Source organism: Procambarus clarkii, chromosome 1, assembly GCF_040958095.1.
Source record: "Procambarus clarkii isolate CNS0578487 chromosome 1, FALCON_Pclarkii_2.0, whole genome shotgun sequence".
NCBI classification, from domain to species: domain Eukaryota; kingdom Metazoa; phylum Arthropoda; class Malacostraca; order Decapoda; family Cambaridae; genus Procambarus; species Procambarus clarkii.
In genome coordinates, this window is record NC_091150.1 from 23,845,705 (window position 1) to 23,867,713 (window position 22,009).

General features: G+C 48.5%; 1 protein-coding gene across 2 annotated transcripts in view; it reads right to left on the reverse strand.

The window, feature by feature from the left end:
• Mms19 (MMS19 nucleotide excision repair protein) overlaps nt 1-22,009 on the reverse strand; it is a 231,306-nt gene that overhangs the window by 166,570 nt on the left and 42,727 nt on the right. For both annotated transcript variants that reach the window (XM_069322871.1, XM_069322820.1), the window contains exon 4: nt 5,939-6,126. In XM_069322871.1, coding sequence (XP_069178972.1) covers nt 5,939-6,126 — 188 coding nt within the window. The remainder of the gene's footprint in view (nt 1-5,938; nt 6,127-22,009) is intronic.

The window sequence follows — 22,009 nt, forward strand, 5'->3', positions numbered from 1 at the left end:
AATCGCTGCTCACTCCTCAACCTAAAGCCGAGACAACTGGCTGCATCTGCCGACCCAAAGCGACACAGGCCTGACTGGGCCCAGAGACGTGAACAAGATAACGAGCAGCCAAGACCTCGTATGACCGCCAAAATCCCCGCGGTCAGCCCAAGACACATTCCCAAAGATGGCGGCAAGAGCCGCGAACTTTGGGAACTTTCAAACTTTTACGCAACCCCCCCTCCCCAGGAGGGTGAAGGGGGAGCCCCAGACCCTCCGCACCAGCAATCCAACTGGCAGTTCTTAGACTGGATGTCAAAATACGCAAAAAACACCGCCGACCGGAGGGAAGGAGGGATCCTGGGGAGCCTCCGGGTCTCACCCAGAAAATGGCGTTTCATTATATTCAACGCTGGTTTTCTGGGGGGAGCCTTGTCGGCTCCCCGGAGCTACCTCACCACAGATAAGGAAAAGAGGGAAGGATCCGGGAGGCGGACGCCACGCGTCCTAACATTAACCCCTGCACTGCAAACCTGTTTTTGGCAAAAACTTCATAGTGCAATTGTAAAGGACATATTTTTGTTGTTTTTATCAATATTCAGGTAAAGTTAATGTCAAAATGTTTCCAAACTCAACCATTTTTTATTTCAAAACACAAAGAGTGATGAAAACATTAAAATATAGCCTAATTAAGTAAAAATTAGTACAACTTTCAGAACGAGATTTCTCGATTGGCACAGCACAGTGGTTAAAACAAGACCACAGACGAAACACAAGGACTTTGCAGATGACCCAGGAGACCCGAACCCCAGAACAGGAAGGAAGGAAGGAAGGAAACCCGGGCAAACCAAAACGCTTCGATGACCCCAGAGGCCAAGACGTGCAGAGAGCAGCGAAGAGCCGCAACCGAACAACAAATGAAGCACCCCCGGCCTGACCAACCAAGCAGCAACCCAAGGACCCCTCCGGAAAGCAGCAGACCCAAACATCACCCGAAAAGAAGGAGATTGCATCAAACGAACAACCTACCATGAGGACCAAACGAGGCAGAAATCCCACGGGCGCCAGTTCCAACACAGCATAACCAGCTCCAGCAGGGAAGAACGACGCACGTGTCTCCGAGGTACTATACAGGAGAACTACACAGGATGTGTACCACAGGAAAACAAAAATGTATGTTCCAGAAAAGGAACAAAGAAAAGCCGTAGCCAGGACCGGAATCCTAGCTGCTACTGTCCCAAGAAAAGGAACCAGTAAGGCAGGAGCGGTTGCCCATAAGTCCACAACCTCCAGTAGACATGGCAAAACAGAAGCCTGCAATGAGATACAAGGAAAAAGTGAAAGAACTCAGTACCAGAACAGAACACCGGGGTAGTCCAAAATCAGAGAACTGAACATAGACAGAGGCCCACCCCAGCAACTAACAACAGGATAACCAATAAGCATCGACCAAGATACACAGTCATGTGTAGCATAGAGGGGGGGAAAAATGGAAATATGCAAGGAAATATGAACCAAGTAGCAGCCGGTAATGCAATGTACATGACCAACCACAACGTGTGTTGTGGGTGGTTGCACTTACACAAAGGGACACCATGGATATCAGGGTGCAGCCAGGCACCGAATATAGGCAAGGAAGGAGTGTCCAGACTAAAACTAAACAAGAAGCACCGAAATGCACGGGCAGTGCCCCACAATACAACTAAGAACAAGATACACGGACAAAGTATAGTCACTGTAAGACACACGCAAAGTGTCCAAGCAAAACATACAACACCTAACACCCCTAGGGGTGTTAGGTGTTCTATCCCAAGTTCTTTCCCAAGAGGCAGACAAGAGGAGCTCCAGCATATTTCAATAATCCTAAGTATTGTAGTACAGGAACAGGAACAATAAGAAAATAAACTCTTAAAAATAGCTTTGGAAGAAGTTAAAGTAAATTTAAACATAAATAACTACAATAGGTTAGGTAAGGAATTTCAACAGGAGAAACAGCTTTTGTCAGCACAGATGGAGGAAGTTACACAGGGAATAGAACAGTGCAAGAAAGATATGCAACTCACTTATGCACAAGTGGCCAAGGAGAAGGAAAAAATAGAAGAAGCAGTAAAGGAAGTCAAACACTGCAGCAACCAAGATAAAACAAACATTAGGCTAGAAGTGAGGAAAGAATTGGCATCTAACCCGAAGTTGGTGCAAAACACAGTTGATCGAAGTCCCTGATCATTTTTGGCTGCAAGGAAAAGGAGATAACATCTAGGTCAGAAAGAGCTGTAGAAGAAGAAAAAGTAGTAGATAAAATTGTTGGCCTTGTGGAAGGTCTTACAACCATAGAGAATGTCTGCGACTACAGGAGAATAGGCAGATATGTAAAAGGGAAAGATCGACCTTTGAGGATCACCCTAAATGGTACCAAACAAATGGAAGAAGTATTAAGGAATGCTAGAAAATTACAAAGTGATGAGGATGGGAAAGTGTGGTCGTTAAGACGAGATCTTTCAAAAGAAGATAGAGAGAAGCTGAAACTGAACCTCGCCGAGGCAAAACGTTTAAATGAGAGCAGGAATGAAGAAGAAATCAATTCTTTTTTCTACAAAGTGATAGGGGTAGGCAGATCAGTAAAGTGGTACATAAAGGCAAACCAACAAAATCATTAGAGAAAGGGGGAGTGAAAAATAAGAAGAGGGGGAACAAGTTCCTCAAGATTGCATACACCAACATAGATGGAGTAAGATCAAAGATACTGGAGTTAAGTGATATAATACAGCTGCAGACACCAGACATTGTTGCACTCACGGAGACAAAACTTGAAGATGCTATTTTAAATGAGGTCATATTCCCAAGGGGCTACTCAATTTGGAGACTGGACAGAAAAATCAGGAAAGGCGGTGGCGTTGCTGTGCTGGTGAAAGAACACTTAAAGGTGAACGAAATAGTGACTGCCAATCCACAAGAAGTTGACATAATAGCACTAGAGATCTGCCATGAGGATGATAAACTAATGATCATAAATGCATATAGTCCACCGTTAAGCAGCACATGGTCAAAGGAGGAGCTAGATAGTAAACAAGAAGGTCTTATAACAATAATGAGAGAGATCATAGCGAAAGCGGATAACGATAGTTCACGACTGTTGATAGTCGGCGACTTCAACTTGAAATCCATAGACTGGGAAGCATGTGAAGCTAAAACAGAAGACTTCTGGACCTGTAAATTTGTAGACCTCATCCTGGAAACATTCTTGTATCAACATGTTAAACAAGCTATGAGGATGAGGGAAGGGGACGTCCCCTCCATGCTAGATTTGATATTTACCAGGAAGGAGGAAGAAATATTTGACATTCAGTACCTTCCTCCCTTGGGTAAAAGTGACCATGTCTTTTTGGGAATAAAGTATGCAATGCGTTATAATCTGGAAGAAAATATGACGGTCGATGCAAATGAAAAACCTGACTTTATGAGAGGACATTATGGCAACCTTAGAAAATTTTTTAGTGAGTATAATTGGACAGACTTGTTGCTAGGCAAGGAAGTGAATGAGATGTATGTCGGGTTTTGTGAAATATATGATAAAGGCACAAAAAAATTTATACCAAAACAGAGAAGCAGAACTAGGAAACAGGATTGGTTCAACAGAAAGTGCGAGAGGGCCAGAGACCAAAAGACACAAAAACGGAATCAATACAGGAAGAGGCCGAACCCTCAAACATACCAGCGATACAAAGATGCGAGAAACAACTACACGGCAGTGAGGAGAGAGGCAGAAAGAAATTTTGAAAAAGGGACTGCAGACAAATGCAAAACAGAACCAGGTCTGTTCTATAAATTCATAAACAACAAATTGCAGGTAAAGGATAATATTCAGAGGTTGAAAATGGGAAATAGATTCACGGAAAATGAAAAGGAAATGTGTGAAACATTAAACGAAAAGTTCCAAAGTGTGTTTGTACAAAATGAAATCTTCAGGGAACCAGATACAATAAGAATTCCAGAGAACAACATAGAGCACATAGAGGTGTATAGAGACAAAGTGGAAAAAATGCTCAAGGAGCTAAATAAGAACAAAGCAGTTGGTCCAGATGGAGTTTCACCATGGGTTCTGAGAGAATGTGCACCTGAGCTCAGCATTCCTCTTCAACTGATTTTTCAGGCATCCCTGTATACAGGAGTTGTAGCTGATGTGTGGAAAAAGGCTAACATAGTTCCAATCTACAAAAGTGGAAGCAGGGAAGACCCCCTTAATTATAGACCGGTATCATTGACAAGTGTAATAGTCAAAATATTGGAAAAAATAGTTAAAACTAAATGGGTAGAACACCTGGAGAGAAATGATATAATATCAGACAGACAGTATGGTTTTCGATCTGGAAGATCCTGTGTATCGAATTTACTCAGTTTCTATGATCGAACAACAGAGATATTACAGGAAAGAGATGGTTGGGTTGACTGCATCTATCTGGACCTAAAAAAGGCTTTCGACAGAGTTCCACATAAGAGGTTGTTCTGGAAACTGGAAAATATTGGAGGAGTGACAGGTACGCTTCTAACATGGATGAAAAATTTTCTGACTGATAGAAAAATGAGGGCTGTGATCAGAGGCAATGTATCGGACTGGAGAAATGTCACAAGTGGAGTACCACAGGGTTCAGTTCTTGCACCAGTGATGTTTATTGTCTACATAAATGATCTACCAGTTGGTATACAGAATTATATGAACATGTTTGCTGATGATGCTAAGATAATAGGAAGGATAAGAAACTTAGATGATTGTCATGCCCTTCAAGAAGACCTGGACAAAATAAGTACATGGAGCGCCACTTGGCAAATGGAATTTAATGTTAATAAATGCCATGTTATGGAATGTGGAATAGGAGAACATAGACCCCACACAACCTATATATTATGTGAGAAATCTTTAAAGAATTCTGATAAAGAAAGAGATCTAGGGGTGGTTCTAGATAGAAAACTATCACCTGAGGACCGCATAAAGAATATTGTGCGAGGAGCCTATGCCACGCTTTCTAACTTCAGAATTGCTTTTAAATACATGGATGGCGATATACTAAAGAAATTGTTCACGACTTTTGTTAGGCCAAAGCTAGAATATGCAGCAGTTGTGTGGTGCCCATATCTTAAGAAGCACATCAACAAACTGGAAAAGGTGCAAAGACATGCTACTGAGTGGGTCCCAGAACTGAAGGGCAAGAGCTACGAGGAGAGGTTAGAGGCATTAAATATGCCAAAACTAGAAGACAGAAGAAAAAGAGGTGATATGATCACTACATACAAAATAGTAACAGGAATTGATAAAATCGATAGGGAAGATTTCTTGAGACCTGGAACGTTAAGAACAAGAGGTCATAGATATAAACTAGCTAAACACAGATGCCGAAGAAATATAAGAAAATTCACTTTCGCAAACAGAGTGGCAGACGGTTGGAACAAGTTAGGGGAGAAGGTGGTGGAGGCCAAGACCGTCAGTAGTTTCAAAGCGTTATATGACAAAGAGTGCTGGGAAGACGGGACACCACGAGCGTAGCTCTCATCCTGTAACTACACTTAGGTGTAGAGAGTGGATGGATATATCCTGGTCTAATATATCACACATTAGCCCAATAGCTCCAGGGAGCCGAAGGGGCGACCTACAGAAAAACCAGACAATAATATCTAAAATCTAAGTGCGATGCCAACCGCACTATCCTGACTCAACAAATGATGATAAACACACTTTAAGGATTCAATGCCATCCACTATGGGTTAAAATATTTGATCCAACTAGGGATCTTTCTGTATCTACTAGGAAATTCATTTGTATTTTTGTAATAAATGAGAATATGTTATGACCATTGTTTAAACTATGTGCTACTTAGCAATAAATAAAGAATATAGTGCACCCCATGAATAAAAGGCATGTATAACATCAAACTGTACCATAATTACCAAAGACAGCATCACTTACTGGAACAAAGTCAATAGGAAAATATGCAGCCACAACTTCAAACATGTCTTCTGTGAATGGCCCAAGAGGAAAACATTTGACAACAACTGGTACTAAGGTGAACACCAACACCAAGTTCCTCGGGTCCTTTTCTCCATCAACTGCCGAGATGAACCCAAGAACAAAGCCTTGCCCCATCTCTCGTACATCTGTCAATGAGCAAGCAAAAAAACAAGTGTTGAATATAATGAAATGCCAGTTTCTGGGTGAGATCCGGAGGCTCCCTGAAGCTGCGTTGGTGGAGCCGGTACAGCATCAGATAGTCGACGGGGGCTCCACACAGTAAATATTGCCAATTTTTAACATTTAGTTAAAAAAGCAGAAGTAAAAAAACAGTGTTGAATGTAATGAAATGCCATTTTCTGGGTGAGACCCGGAGGCTCCCCGGAGCTATCCAGGCTGATATGGATATATTAGACTTTGGCATCAATGTGAATGGAGTTCTAGGCCTACCAGGGACCATGAGCCACAACCTGGCTCCCTCAGAGAGGCACGAGGAGCAATGGACTATAGAAATGAACATGTGGTTATGGCGCATTCTATGTCTGCCATCAACCGGGTCAGGCAACCAGAAAGGTAAGCATCCCAAAACAAACCCCTATTCTGGTTGAAACTACTACTGAAAGTCAAACGAGTGGAGAGAACTCCTCAAATAAAAACGAGCAAACGAGTATGATGTCACCACATGCCGCCGTTCTGTGCAGCTCCCCCCCTTTTCCTTGGAGGGGATAGGGGACCCCAGACCCCTTGCACTGGCTACCCACACTCTAGTTCTGAGGCTGGATATCAAAACACGCGAAAAACCACTGACCGGTGGGAGGGAGGGAGGGATGCCTGGAAGCCTCTGGGTCTCACCCAGAAAATGGCATTTCATTACATTCAATGCTAGTTTTCTGGGGGAAGGTAGCACCTTTGGTTCCCCAGAGCTACTTACCCGAAGACAAAAACAAAAGGGACTTACCCGGGAGGCAGTCGGCACTCGCTCCTCAATGCAAAGTCGAGACAACTGGCTGCAACAACCAACCCGAACCGATATAAGCCCGACGAGGCCCGGAACACTGACCAGGTAGCGCGCAACCAGGACCCTGTTTGACTGCCAAAAACCCCGCACCCGAATGTCAGCCAAAGACATGTTACCAAAGACGGCAGCAAGAGCAGTAAACTTACGAACATTATGGGCACGGGGATAGACTGCAGGCTGGCTGGACCGAATAACCCTGTGGACGACCTGGGAGAGCTGAACCCTGGAACAGGGAAGAAGGGAAACAGGGTGCGTCCCGGTCACGGAGGCTGTTGTTTGCAAAAACCGGCGGAGAGCCACAACCGGACACAACACATGATGCACCCCCCGGCCTGACCAACCAAGCATCAACAACAAGAACCCCTCTGGAAAGCAGCCGCCTTATTCTTCGCCAGAAAAGGAGGAGACAGCCGGAAATGAACAAACCTATCACCAGAACCAAAAGAGAAGAAACCCCCTGCACCAGAGGAGAGCATGAAGCTACCTGACCCCCAGAGGCCAAAGCCAACAGGAAAAGAGCATTTGAGAAACAATCCTGAACAAAAGGAGCCACTACAGACCAAGGGGAAGAGAGATAAGAGAGCACCCTGATCACAGACCAGGATGCCTCAGATGGCGCATGAGCAGGCCAGAGGTGAAACAATGCCCAAGACAGCTTGCAAAACGACACAGAAGTAACATCAATGCCGAAAGCAAGCTGCAGCGGCTCTGCCAGCACCGCATGATACGAGGTGACAGTATTCGGCATAAGATGATGATCCTGAAACAACCACGAGAAAAGACAAGACAACCTTAACAAAAAGTGAAGTACACCTACAAAGTGACAAAAAGAAAAGGAAGGACCACCAGGAAACTTCATACTGTTGCTGAAACGAAGCACACAGGTGGGACCCCATCAATGAAGCCACCCGATCACCATACAGATGGTGATAGATTCGAGTGAAAAAGACCAGACGTGAAGACTCTAGGAGAAGATCGAACCAGCCACGCAACTGACCGATCTGCTGAAAGAGGGAGCCATGGGAAGACCTCTGGGTTCGGAAACAGAGTAAGCAGTGCCTGAAACCAAGGCTGGGCCGGCCATCATGGGGCCAAGAGGACTACTCACCCCCTGGTAAGTCTCCAAGCGAGCCAGGACCTGGAGCAACAGCTGAACAGGAAGAGGTACAGGTAAACCCACCTCAAACAGTCCTGCCTGAAGGCATCGACCTCGACGACCCCACAGGTGAGGAAGGGCACCACACATACTGGGAGACGCCTCGACCACGCCGACGCAAAGAGGTTCACCTCTGGGAGCCCGAACGTCCAGCAGAGCCAACTGAATGAGTCGGCGTCGACCGTCCGTTCTGTGGACAGGTGAATGAACCGAGACACACCATCCGCCAGGACGTTGGACACCCCCCAAACGTAAACGGACAGGAGAGCCAAATCCCGAGAACTCGGCAGATGAGTCACCTGAAGCGACCAGCCCCAAAGAGCCAAGGATCATATCGAACCCCCACAGTTCAGGCAATGAACCACCGGGGAGCAGTCCGAATGGAGCCTGATCACCAATCCGTGAGCGATCCGAAGCCTCCGAAGTGATATCCACACCATCATGAACTCCTACACCATGCTATGAACCCGATGGAAGGACGGACCCCACCGCCCCTGGCCGGCTTGGTGAACACTGGTCACAAAGCCCCAACCAAGCGACGAAGTGTACGTGAACCCCATTGAGCAAGGGCTCAGGTAGGCGCCAAGGCACTGAATCCCCCAAAAAACAAAGAGGAAGCCGGCGATGCAGCAGCCAACGTAAGGCCCCCAGAAGCCGAACCCAGCGATTGCGTCAGAGGCGGAAGGGACAGCCCCGAAGGAACTAGAACAGCCGATGAAGCCAAACTCGACCTGGCGGGTAGACCATCACAGTAATGTTCAGGCTCCTGCACAAGCCCTCGAGCAAGTGCCAAGTGACCTTGGAGCCCCCCCAGAAACAGGCGAAGGCGGGACCGAAGCCAAAGCAGAGATTTCGGAGAGAGAGACAAGTAAGGGGTCCGAGAGTCCCACACAAGATCCATCCTAGACCAAACCTGTGAGGGAACCAGATGGGACTGTTCACCAGGAACACGAACATGGCGAGCTGGGAGCCCACACCAGCTAGTCGTTGAGGTAGGCCAGCTCCCGAACCCCTAACAGATGCAGACGGGCCACCACAACCCGGGTAAAGTGTGTAAACATGCGAGGTGCCAGGTTCAACCCCGAAAGGAAGGCAACGAAAGTGGTAACCGAGACACCCCACAACAAAACCAAGCCAGTCCCTGAACCCCGGATGAATCGAGATGTACCAATACGCATCCTGGAGGTCCAGGGACACCATCCAAGCAACCGGCTCCAAAAGAAACCGGACCTGGAACAGAGTAGTCATCTGAAAGTAGGGGCAATAGACCCAAGGGGTTCAGACGTGATAAGTCTAGAATGAACTTCAGGTCTGCACAATCCTGTTTCGGGACTGGAAACAGACAGGAAACCCACCTGAGAGACATCTTCACTTTGACCATGCCCAAGCGTACCCACTCCAAGATGACCCGACAAAGCGCAGGAGAAGAGGCCTGCCCCACCAGTCCTGAATCCCCTGAAGGAGGAGTCACCCAACACCACCACAGGACATCAGAAACGACCCGAAAAGCCCACAAATCATGAGACCAGGCGTGAGCAAACGGCGCAATCCTCCTCCCTCCATCGCCCCCGTCACAATAGCGAACCGCAAAATTGCTGACATCCCTTGCGAGAACCCGACCGACGTGCAGAGCGATCACAGGATCACAGCGCCAACCAGACGAAGATAGGTCTGAAGGCGGCGACGGCCCCAAAACTGGCATCACCGGCCTATCACGACGAGAGGACCCTGAGCCCTGGTATGACTCCTCCGGGAAGAACCCATCCCCCGCAGAGAACCAACAAGTCCGACATTGGACGGCAACACAAAGAAGTTGCCTGCAAATACTGCCCAACTGCAGAATCTGCAAACAGCAAGGGACAAAAAGGCGACGAAAACTTAAGAGCCAAGGCCCAAGCAGATTCCAAGGAGGAAGTGAGCAACACCTGCCAACACGCAAGATGCAAAGCGGAACGGCCCCAAATGCCTCCACATCCTCCCAAAGCCAATCCGAGGTCAGCTCCAGGAGGGAAAAGAACAGTAAGACTGAAGCCAACAGGCCAACAGTCACGCAAGTCCTCAGCAACCAGTACAGCCGAAAGGGAGGGAACCTGCACATAAAGCTGCACCACCCCAACATCCTTAGGAAGGGCAGGCGCAAACAAACACGCATTTGAGGTGCTCAAACTTGCCCTCCAGGTAAACCTGGACCACCATCAGCGCCTTGCACCACTCAAGTGTGCGGAAACAACAGAATGTATGCCAAGTCTCCAACGAAAACACAGGGCAGTCCATTAGCCAAGACGACTCTGGAACCTCATAAAGAACCCAGTAGGGAGACAAAGACCCAAACCTAAATGAAGACATATTCATGATAGGGTTGCACAAGAGGTAAGCCACAATGGTTTTCTGCACCTCATGTGGGAAGCCGAAAACCTCCAAAAGGACGGGACCAATGGACCCGAAGGGACACGGAAGTGAACCTGGGGAGGGGCTGACACCAAATCCAACTCATACGCGGAGGGCAGGAAGGAGGAGGGGATGGGGGAAGGAAGAAAATCCCCCACCCCATTCCTTGTAACAGCAAGCCCCGCTCTGAGGGTAGAAAACCCAAGTGGGGTCCAATGGGGCGCAAGGCCCCCAAGTCAACCCCTCCCCAGCCCCGGGGAATCTCCACATTAGGACCCAGGGCCGAGTCGTCCTCCAAAGCCCCGGTCTCAAAAGAAAAAGCTGGAGCAGCCGAAAAGAAAAGAAGGAAAGATACTCACTGGTCAGACCCAGGTGCCTTGGCAGGAGGAACCGACTCAAATGCCTCTGTCACCACCCCAGAAGGGGAATCCTCCGAAACTGCCCGAGTCTCAAAACCAGCTAAACACTGCTCAGACCCTGATGCCATCAGACGCTTTAGAGCTGGAAGCGGGGAGGGGAGGGGGAATAACCACAGTAGGGAAAGGATGAGGGATGCGGAATGAACAGTCGAGGCGACTACCACCCCCAAGTCAGTGTCCTTATAACCAAAACGGGGCAGCCTCGGGGCTTCCGGGACAGCAATCAACCTAGCGCGTGGCAACAACTTAAACCTGGCATGCCATGCCTGAGCTGCCTGCACCGGAAGAAAATCATCAGTGGACTGGGTGAACCGAGTCACTAACAAGCAACAAAACTCGCAGGACTCTGGGTCGAAGGTGTCACCGACCCAACAGGCAGCATGATGGAGGCAAAAACGATGAGTAACCCTGAGACAAGGGGACAGAGCAACCCTCAAACTCGCATAAAGCGAGAGGGGACCCAGGGGTCGCATCCATCGGACCCCATGTGCCCCCCGCGGGAATTCCCAGGGCGCTTAGACTGGTATCACTAAGGGAAGCCCAGGCTGGGTACTGCTAATAGGCGCTCAAGACTGCCAAGAGATCCACTAAAAGCTACACCCCCGGGATGTGTCCACTCACGGGGACCTAGTGGAGGTAAATGGGCTACCTAGCCAAATGGTAACAACCCTAACACAAGGGGCAGACCCCCATCAGGCAGGGAAACAAAAACAAAAGAAAACCAACAAGAGGACAACATGCCCAGGCGGAACAGGGCCGGCCACTATGAGAGGTGATAACTAGCTGTGCAGTACCCCGTGACCCTACCAGTGCAAACTACCCCCTTCCAAAAGGCAAACAAGGGTACAGGAAACACCCTAGCACACTAAAGGCGGTCAATCACCAAACAGCAAAATACCAAGCAGAGGTAGAACCCAAGGTGACTTGTGGAAGGTGGTTCCAAGCCCCAAGTGTAGTACTTACAGGGCACCTAGGGAAGGTGACCCTAGGAGCATGCAACCCGAGTACTTGTGAGATTACTCCCAGCTCACGCACCACCAGAGAAGAACTCGCACCACACCACAAGGCACAGAGCATGGTACAGAAGTCAGGAGCCAGAGTCACACGACCATTGCCATTCACATCAGCCGAAGAACTGGGGTGTGGGTAGCGGGCGCGAGGGGTCTGGGCCTCTCCCTTCCCCCCCTCCCAGGGACGGCGGCACAGCATGTGGTGACGTCAAACTCGTTTGCTCGTTTTTATTTGAGGAGTTCTGTCCACTCGTTTGACTTCAGTAGTAGTTTCAACCAGAATAGGGGATATATTTTGGGGAGCTTACCTTTTTGGGTGCCTGACCCTGTCGATGGCAGATACAGAATGCTCCATAACCACGTGCATTTTTATAGTCCATTGCTCCTCGTGCCTCTCATAGGGGGCCAGGTTCTGGCTCATGGTTCCTGGTAGGCCTAGAACTCCATTCACACTGATGCCAAAGTCTAATATATTCATTTCAGCCTGGATAGCTCCAGGGAGCCAAAGGGCTTCCCCCAGAAAATACCTCAAATATAAGCCAGTGGTGTTAATACGGTAGCTTACTACCATCAACAATAAATGGAGACAATAAAACTCAACTTTTCTCTGATGTTTCTCAAATCAATATCAATCAGATGAGTTTCTCAAACTCATCTGATTGATATTTATATCAGCTTGCAGTTTGTCAGTGTCTACAACAGTGGAAATTTTCATGCTGATTTTTTTATCATCTGCAAAGGATGTCACGAAGCTGTGACTAGTATTTTTGTCAATATCTGAGATAAGAATGAGAAAGTGTAGTACTCGCCTAATTGTACTCACTTAGTTGTGCTTACGAGGGTTGAACTTTGGCTATTTGCTCCCATCCCTCAACTGTCAATCAACTGGTGTACAGACTCCTGAGCCTACTGGGCTCTATCAAATCTACATTTGAAACTGTGTATGGAGTCAGCCTCCACCACATCACTGCCTAATGCATTCCATTTGTTAACTACTCTGACACTGGAAAAATTCTTTCTAACATCTCTGTGACTCATTTGAGTGCTAAGTTTCCACCCATGCTAAATAGTTTGGTCCACCCTGGAATTCCTCTGAGAATTTTGTAGGTGGTGATTATGTCTCTCCTTCCTCTTCTGTCTTCCAGGGATGTGAAGTTTAGCTCCCGTAGCCTTTCCTCGTAGCTCATACCTCTCAGTTCTGGGAATAATCTGGTGGCATACCTCTGGATGTTCCCTAACTTTGTCTTGTGTTTAACTAGGTATGGACTCCAGGCTGGAACTGCATACTCCAGGAGTGGTCTGACATAAGTGGTGTACAAGGTTCTGAATGATTCCCTACACAATTTTCTTAAGGCAGTTCTTAAGTTGGCTAATCTAGCATATGCCGCTGATGATATTCTTTTGATGTGGGTTTCTGGGGGACAGGTTCAGTGTGATATATACCCCCCAGATTTTTCTCTCTGACTCTTGCAAGATTTCACCTCCCAGATGGTACCGTGTTTGGTCTTCTGCTCCCGTCACCTAATTTCATTACTTTACACTTTCATGAGTTAATACTTTAGTAGCCATTTTCTAGACCATTTCTCCTGTTTGTCCAGGTCATCCTGTAGTCTCTGTCTATCTCCATCTGTCTTGATTCTTCTCATAATTTTTGCATAATCAGCAAGCATTGAGAGGAATGAGTCTATACCCTATGGAAGATCGTTTACATATACGTATCAGAAACAGGATGGGTCAAAGTCCCTGTGGGACTCCGGTGGTGACATCTTGCCACTCTGATGTCTTCCCTCCTCAGAGTTACTTACTGTTTCCTATTGCTCAGATATTTCCTTATCAAATGGAGCACCTTACCTTTCACTCCTGCCTGTTTTTCCAACTTTTGTAACAGCCTTTTATAGGGTAGTGTGTCAAAGACTTTTTGACAGTGTAAGAAAATGGAGTCTGCCCACCCTTTTCTTTCTTGCCTAATTTTTGTCGCAGGTCATAAAATTCTATTAGCATGTGAGGCACGATTTACCATCCCTGAACCCATGTTGGTGGTGTGTTACATAGCTCCCTTTTCACCAGATGTTCTACGGGCCGTTTCCTCACGATCTTCTCCATCACCTTGTATGGTATACAAGTTAGGGAAACTGGCCTGTAGTTCAATACCTCTTTCCTGTCACCTTTTTTATATATTGGGACTACATTAGCTGCCTTCCAGCTTTCCAGTGACTTGTTATACACCATATACAGTGACACACAAAGTGCTTCTGCACCCTCTTTTAGTATCCCTGGTGAGATACTAAAATTCTGTTGGACCTGGCTGTTGTCAGGTCCAACAGCCTTCGTCACATTCAGCTCCAACAGATTCTTTTTGCCGTCATCACTGGTAAGCTCAAATTCCTCCAAGGTTGCTTGGTATACCACCTCCTCTCTTAGTACAGGGGCTTCGCCTTGCTCTATTGTGAAGACTATTGTGAATCTCTTGTTGAGTTCTTCACACACCTCCTCGTCATTCTTGTGTATCTGTTCTCCCGTTTTCTTAGTTTCATCACTTGTTTCTTCACTGCTGTTTTCCTCCTGATGTGACTGTGGAGCAGTTTTGGATAGGTCTTAGCTTTACTTGCGATGTCATTTTCATAGTCTCTCTGCTTTTCTCCTCACTCTGAGGTACTCATTCCAGGCACTCTGGTATCTCTCCCTGCTCTCTGGTGTTCTGTTATTTCTGTAGTTTCTCCATGTTCTTGTACTCAATTGCTTCGCTACCTTACATTCCTGATTGAACTATGGATTTTTCTGTTGGTTTTAATTTTTCTCCTTTTAGGACGGAATAATCCTGTCTGCAGCTTCTTGGCAGTTCTGGGTGATGTAGTCCATCATATCTTGTACAGTCTTTTTTCTGAGTTCTGTTTCCCATGGCATTCCCACTAGGAAGTTCCTCACCTCGTCATATATTCCTCTTCAGTAAGCCAGCCTTTCTGATTCCTTCGTTGGATAGGTAATCCCTACCTCCACCAGATAATCAAATGTCAGTATGCTGTGGTCACTAATTCCCATGGGGGCTTCAAATTTTACTTCCCTTATGTCTGACTTATTTATGGTGAATATCAGGTTGAGTTTAACTGGTTCATCGTTGCCTCTCATTCTTGTGGTTCTCTTGTCATGTTGGCTCAGAAAGTTTCTTGCTGTCACATCCAAAAGTTTAGCTCTCCATGTACCTGCACCTCCATGTGGTTCTATTATGTTAATGGTTGCCATGTTGTTTCTATCGTACTCCTTTCTGGGTTTTGTCTTTTAATGGAGGGTTGTAAATGACTGCTACTTTTATCTTAGGTCCACCAATTGTCATAGTTCCTGTTATATAGTCTCTGAATCCTTCACAGCTCAGAATCTCTCTCTCTTCAAAACTCCAGTCCTTCCTTATCAGCAGGGCCACTCCTCCTCCTCCTCCTCTCCCTTTCCTCTCTTTCCTTACTCTATAGTAGTCCTGTGGAAACACGGCATTTGTTATGATGCCTGACAATTTCATTTCTGAGAGTCGTATTACATCTGGGTTTTCTTCCTGTGCCCTTTCGGCCAATTCACTTACTTTATTTGTAATCTAATCGATGTTCGAGTACATTACGTTGAAGCTCACTTTCCTATATCCATTATCACACACACTCCCCACTGGAGTAGGAAGCTGTTCCATGAGCAGGGCTATTTGGGTAGGCTCATCCTCCTGTGGAATAGTTAACAGGGGTTTAGAGAGAGGTGGGGTGGGGGATGGAGGGCTTAGATCTTGCCTAGGCCTGCTTGGGACAGAAAGAAGACCAGGGGATGGGGAGGCAGGGGGAGGGGGTACTTGAGGTGAGGAGGGAGGACTTAGGTGGCATGGCAGGCATTGTGTAGGGGGAAAGGAGTGGGGAGCTTCGGGTGGGGGGCTAGGGGCTCCTATGGGGTGGCAGGTCGGGGGTGTTGCAGTTCTCTCTGGGGTTCCTGAATTGCTGGTTTGTGTTTCCCCACTTCCCTCTGGGATTGCTGGGTTGGAGGCTGTAGTTCCCTGGCTACCTTCCCTTTCCCTGCACCTTTTCCTTGCATCTGCTGCACACCTTACCTCATCTCTGGTCATGTCCTTCTGAAGGAATACTTTTCTGAATTCCATTAAATTTTGTCGTTTGCTCTTCTTTACTAAGAAGTCCTCTTTGGTGGCCTCGTTCCTGAATATTACCTTAATCGATCAATTTTTGGCAGCACTGAAAGCTCATTGATCAGTCAGTGAGCCACCTTAGTCAGAAGTCAGGCACACTCACCTGGTAACATGCCCAGTGTGGACCAGGCACTCACTAGGTAACATGCCCAGTGTGGACCAGGCACTCACCTGGTAACATGCCCAGTGTGGACCAGGCACTCACCTGGTAACATGCCCAGTGTGGACCAGGCACTCACTAGGTAACATGCCCAGTGTGGACCAGGCACTCACCTGGTAACATGCCCAGTGTGGACCAGGCACTCACTAGGTAACATGCCCAGTGTGGACCAGGCACTCACCTGGTAACATGCCCAGTGTGGACCAGGTACTCACTAGGTAACATGCCCAGTGTGGACCAGGCACTCACCAGGTAACATGCCCAGTGTGGACCAGGTACTCACTAGGTAACATGCCCAGTGTGGACCAGGCACTCACTAGGTAACATGCCCAGTGTGGACCAGGCACTCACCTGGTAACATGCCCAGTGTGGACCAGGCACTCACTAGGTAACATGCCCAGTGTGGACCAGGCACTCACCTGGTAACATGCCCAGTGTGGACCAGGTACTCACTAGGTAACATGCCCAGTGTGGACCAGGCACTCACTAGGTAACATGCCCAGTGTGGACCAGGCACTCACCTGGTAACATGCCCAGTGTGGACCAGGCACTCACCTGGTAACATGCCCAGTGTGGACCAGGCACTCACTAGGTAACATGCCCAGTGTGGACCAGGCACTCACCTGGTAACATGCCCAGTGTGGACCAGGTACTCACTAGGTAACATGCCCAGTGTGGACCAGGCACTCACTAGGTAACATGCCCAGTGTGGACCAGGCACTCACTAGGTAACATGCCCAGTGTGGACCAGGCACTCACCTGGTAACATGCCCAGTGTGGACCAGGCACTCACCTGGTAACATGCCCAGTGTGGACCAGGCACTCACTAGGTAACATGCCCAGTGTGGACCAGGCACTCACTAGGTAACATGCCCAGTGTGGACCAGGCACTCACCTGGTAACATGCCCAGTGTGGACCAGGCACTCACCTGGTAACATGCCCAGTGTGGACCAGGCACTCACTAGGTAACATGCCCAGTGTGGACCAGGCACTCACCTGGTAACATGCCCAGTGTGGACCAGGCACTCACTAGGTAACATGCCCAGTGTGGACCAGGCACTCACCTGGTAACATGCCCAGTGTGGACCAGGTACTCACTAGGTAACATGCCCAGTGTGGACCAGGCACTCACTAGGTAACATGCCCAGTGTGGACCAGGCACTCACCTGGTAACATGCCCAGTGTGGACCAGGCACTCACCTGGTAACATGCCCAGTGTGGACCAGGCACTCACTAGGTAACATGCCCAGTGTGGACCAGGCACTCACCTGGTAACATGCCCAGTGTGGACCAGGCACTCACCTGGTAACATGCCCAGTGTGGACCAGGCACTCACTAGGTAACATGCCCAGTGTGGACCAGGCACTCACTAGGTAACATGCCCAGTGTGGACCAGGCACTCACCTGGTAACATGCCCAGTGTGGACCAGGCACTCACCTGGTAACATGCCCAGTGTGGACCAGGCACTCACCAGGTAACATGCCCAGTGTGGACCAGGCACTCACCTGGTAACATGCCCAGTGTGGACCAGGCACTCACTAGGTAACATGCCCAGTGTGGACCAGGCACTCACCTGGTAACATGCCCAGTGTGGACCAGGCACTCACCTGGTAACATGCCCAGTGTGGACCAGGCACTCACTAGGTAACATGCCCAGTGTGGACCAGGCACTCACCTGGTAACATGCCCAGTGTGGACCAGGTACTCACTAGGTAACATGCCCAGTGTGGACCAGGCACTCACTAGGTAACATGCCCAGTGTGGACCAGGCACTCACCTGGTAACATGCCCAGTGTGGACCAGGCACTCACCTGGTAACATGCCCAGTGTGGACCAGGCACTCACCTGGTAACATGCCCAGTGTGGACCAGGCACTCACTAGGTAACATGCCCAGTGTGGACCAGGCACTCACTAGGTAACATGCCCAGTGTGGACCAGGCACTCACCTGGTAACATGCCCAGTGTGGACCAGGCACTCACCTGGTAACATGCCCAGTGTGGACCAGGCACTCACTAGGTAACATGCCCAGTGTGGACCAGGCACTCACTAGGTAACATGCCCAGTGTGGACCAGGCACTCACCTGGTAACATGCCCAGTGTGGACCAGGCACTCACCTGGTAACATGCCCAGTGTGGACCAGGCACTCACTAGGTAACATGCCCAGTGTGGACCAGGCACTCACTAGGTAACATGCCCAGTGTGGACCAGGCACTCACTAGGTAACATGCCCAGTGTGGACCAGGCACTCACCTGGTAACATGCCCAGTGTGGACCAGGCACTCACTAGGTAACATGCCCAGTGTGGACCAGGCACTCACCTGGTAACATGCCCAGTGTGGACCAGGCACTCACCTGGTAACATGCCCAGTGTGGACCAGGCACTCACCTGGTAACATGCCCAGTGTGGACCAGGCACTCACCTGGTAACATGCCCAGTGTGGACCAGGCACTCACTAGGTAACAAGGAGCAAAAACTCAAGCCTGAATATTTACCCAAGACATATTCCCAAAGACAGCATACCAAGATGCATGAACATCACTAGTCCGAGAGGAGGAGGAGGACAAGCGGGACAAGGACAGAGTCGAATCTAAAGCATGGAGCAGCATGACCCATTGGCAAGATAAACAAGTTAAATAGAATGCCTTCCCCACCTTTTGAAGCAGAGGAGTGAGCAACTTGGGCACAGCTGACAAGGCAACCAGGACACCCCAGAGATGGTCAGAGAACAGCTCCACCACAGCCCAAAACGGTGGCCAATTGAGAATGGGTGCTGTGATATACCATGATAACAGGCTCAGAAAGCATAGGCAACTGAACATGCAGTTGGCACATACCCACACCTCGGCAAAAATGGAGCAAACAGTCAAGCCTCGAGCTGCTCAAAAACAGCACAATCCTAGAACACCTAAAGGACCTTACTGACCTCAGGCAACTAAAGTGTTTGAGTTAACAAGGGTCACAGTAAGGCTCAATGGTAAACAGAGGGTTGACCACAAGCCAAAACAAGTCAAGGACCACATAATGCAACCATAAACAGCAGTAGACCCCAAACTCAAAGGAAGAAGGGTCTATCAAGGCTGTGATCCTGATCTGAAGGAGGAATTGAAACAAAAGAATGTATACAGAAACTGTCCATAGGATGCCTCCAAGGATTCCAAGTGAATCCAGGAAGCAACCATGGGAAGAAGCCACAAAATAATCAGTACCATAGATGATTTGATTAAGACTTGAGGTTGTCTAAACTCTTTTAAGTAAATTTTAAGTAAACTTTTTTAAGTAAACAGGACAGCAAATACACAATATGATTAACAGTACGTATACTTGCTATACTGTAATGGTTACATTGGTTGATGTATGACATGACGGCATCGTGACGGGGCAAGTCTTAAGGTAAGCCTGAGGTCAGGTGACAGTTAAGTCAGGCCATGGCTGGTAAAAAGAAATAAAAAAGTAAAATCACGGCTGGTAGCAGAGTGCGGCTTTAGGCTAAGGCCATCTGGTGAGACGACTGTGCCAAACCAGGTCATAGGTGGTGGTGGCCTTGTTTGTTCTGCGGTGGTACTGGTGGTGTTGCTCCTGTCTACTCTCTGGTGGTACTGGTGGTGTTGCTCCTGTCTACTCTCTGGTGGTACTGGTGGTGTTGCTCCTGTCTACTCTCTGGTGGTACTGGTGGTGTTGCTCCTGTCTACTCTCTGGTGGTACTGGTGGTGTTGCTCCTGTCTACTCTCTGGTGGTACTGGTGGTGTTGCTCCTGTCTACTCTCTGGTGGTACTGGTGGTGTTGCTCATCTACTCTCTGGTGGTACTGGTGGTGTTGCTCCTGTCTACTCTCTGGTGGTACTGGTGGTGTTGCTCCTGTCTACTCTCTGGTGGTACTGGTGGTGTTGCTCCTGTCTACTCTCTGGTGGTACTGGTGGTGTTGCTCCTGTCTACTCTCTGGTGGTGTTGCTCCTGTCTACTCTCTGGTGGTACTGGTGGTGTTGCTCCTGTCTACTCTCTGGTGGTACTGGTGGTGTTGCTCGTCTACTCTCTGGTGGTACTGGTGGTGTTGCTCCTGTCTACTCTCTGGTGGTACTGGTGGTGTTGCTCCTGTCTACTCTCTGGTGGTACTGGTGGTGTTGCTCCTGTCTACTCTCTGGTGGTACTGGTGGTGTTGCTCCTGTCTACTCTCTGGTGGTACTGGTGGTGTTGCTCCTGTCTACTCTCTGGTGGTGTTGCTCCTGTCTACTCTCTGGTGGTACTGGTGGTGTTGCTCCTGTCTACTCTCTGGTGGTGTTGCTCCTGTCTACTCTCTGGTGGTACTGGTGGTGTTGCTCCTGTCTACTCTCTGGTGGTACTGGTGGTGTTGCTCCTGTCTACTCTCTGGTGGTACTGGTGGTGTTGCTCCTGTCTACTCTCTGGTGGTACTGGTGGTGTTGCTCCTGTCTACTCTCTGGTGGTACTGGTGGTGTTGCTCCTGTCTACTCTCTGGTGGTACTGGTGGTGTTGCTCCTGTCTACTCTCTGGTGGTACTGGTGGTGTTGCTCCTGTCTACTCTCTGGTGGTACTGGTGGTGTTGCTCATGTCTACTCTCTGGTGGTACTGGTGGTGTTGCTCCTGTCTACTCTCTGGTGGTACTGGTGGTGTTGCTCCTGTCTACTCTCTGGTGGTACTGGTGGTGTTGCTCCTGTCTACTCTCTGGTGGTACTGGTGGTGTTGCTCCTGTCTACTCTCTGGTGGTACTGGTGGTGTTGCTCCTGTCTACTCTCTGGTGGTACTGGTGGTGTTGCTCCTGTCTACTCTCTGGTGGTACTGGTGGTGTTGCTCCTGTCTACTCTCTGGTGGTACTGGTGGTGTTGCTCGTCTACTCTGCGGTGGTACTCTCTGGTGGTACTGGTGGTGTTGCTCCTGTCTACTCTCTGGTGGTACTGGTGGTGTTGCTCTAGTCTACTCTCTGGTGGTACTGGTGGTGTTGCTCCTGTCTACTCTCTGGTGGTACTGGTGGTGTTGCTCCTGTCTACTCTCTGGTGGTACTGGTGGTCTTGCTCGTCTACTCTGCGGTGATACTGGCAGTGATGATTTGGTGAGGATGCTGTGCTCTCGCAGCCTAATATAATCCTCCACTGGCTCAGCTCAGACAAATGCTGCTTGTCGATAGGTAGTGTGCAAATGCGTGTTTTGGAGGATTTCTATTGAGCTTGTTTATCTTGCTGGCAAACCATGATGGTACAGTACTTGCTAACATGGCTGATGTAGCTGATACAACCCTTTGGTGTAGCTACTACAAATTCATCTCATAGCATAGAAGGGGGGGTATAACAAACCCTCTGCCTTAACCCTTAAACCGCTAACTGTTAAATAGCAATGTTGACCAGACCACACACTAGAAGTTGAAGGAACGACGACGTTTCGGTCCGTCCTGGACCATTCTCAAGTCGATGAGAATCAATCAATAGTGAATCAATCGAATTGAGAATGGTCCAGGACGGACCGAAACGTCGTCGTCCCTTCAACTTCTAGTGTGTGGTCTGGTCAACATACTTCAGCCACGTTATTGTGACTCATCGCCTGCGTTAAATAGCAATCATCCCCCGGGCGCTCAAGTAAAAAATTGTTCTGAAAAAATAATTTTTTCTTGTGACATTGTTAATTAGCCTTCAGGAAGCACAAAAATCCAAATAAAAAGTGTCTAGCTCTTGTGGTTTAGCTGTAGTGGCCTGGAG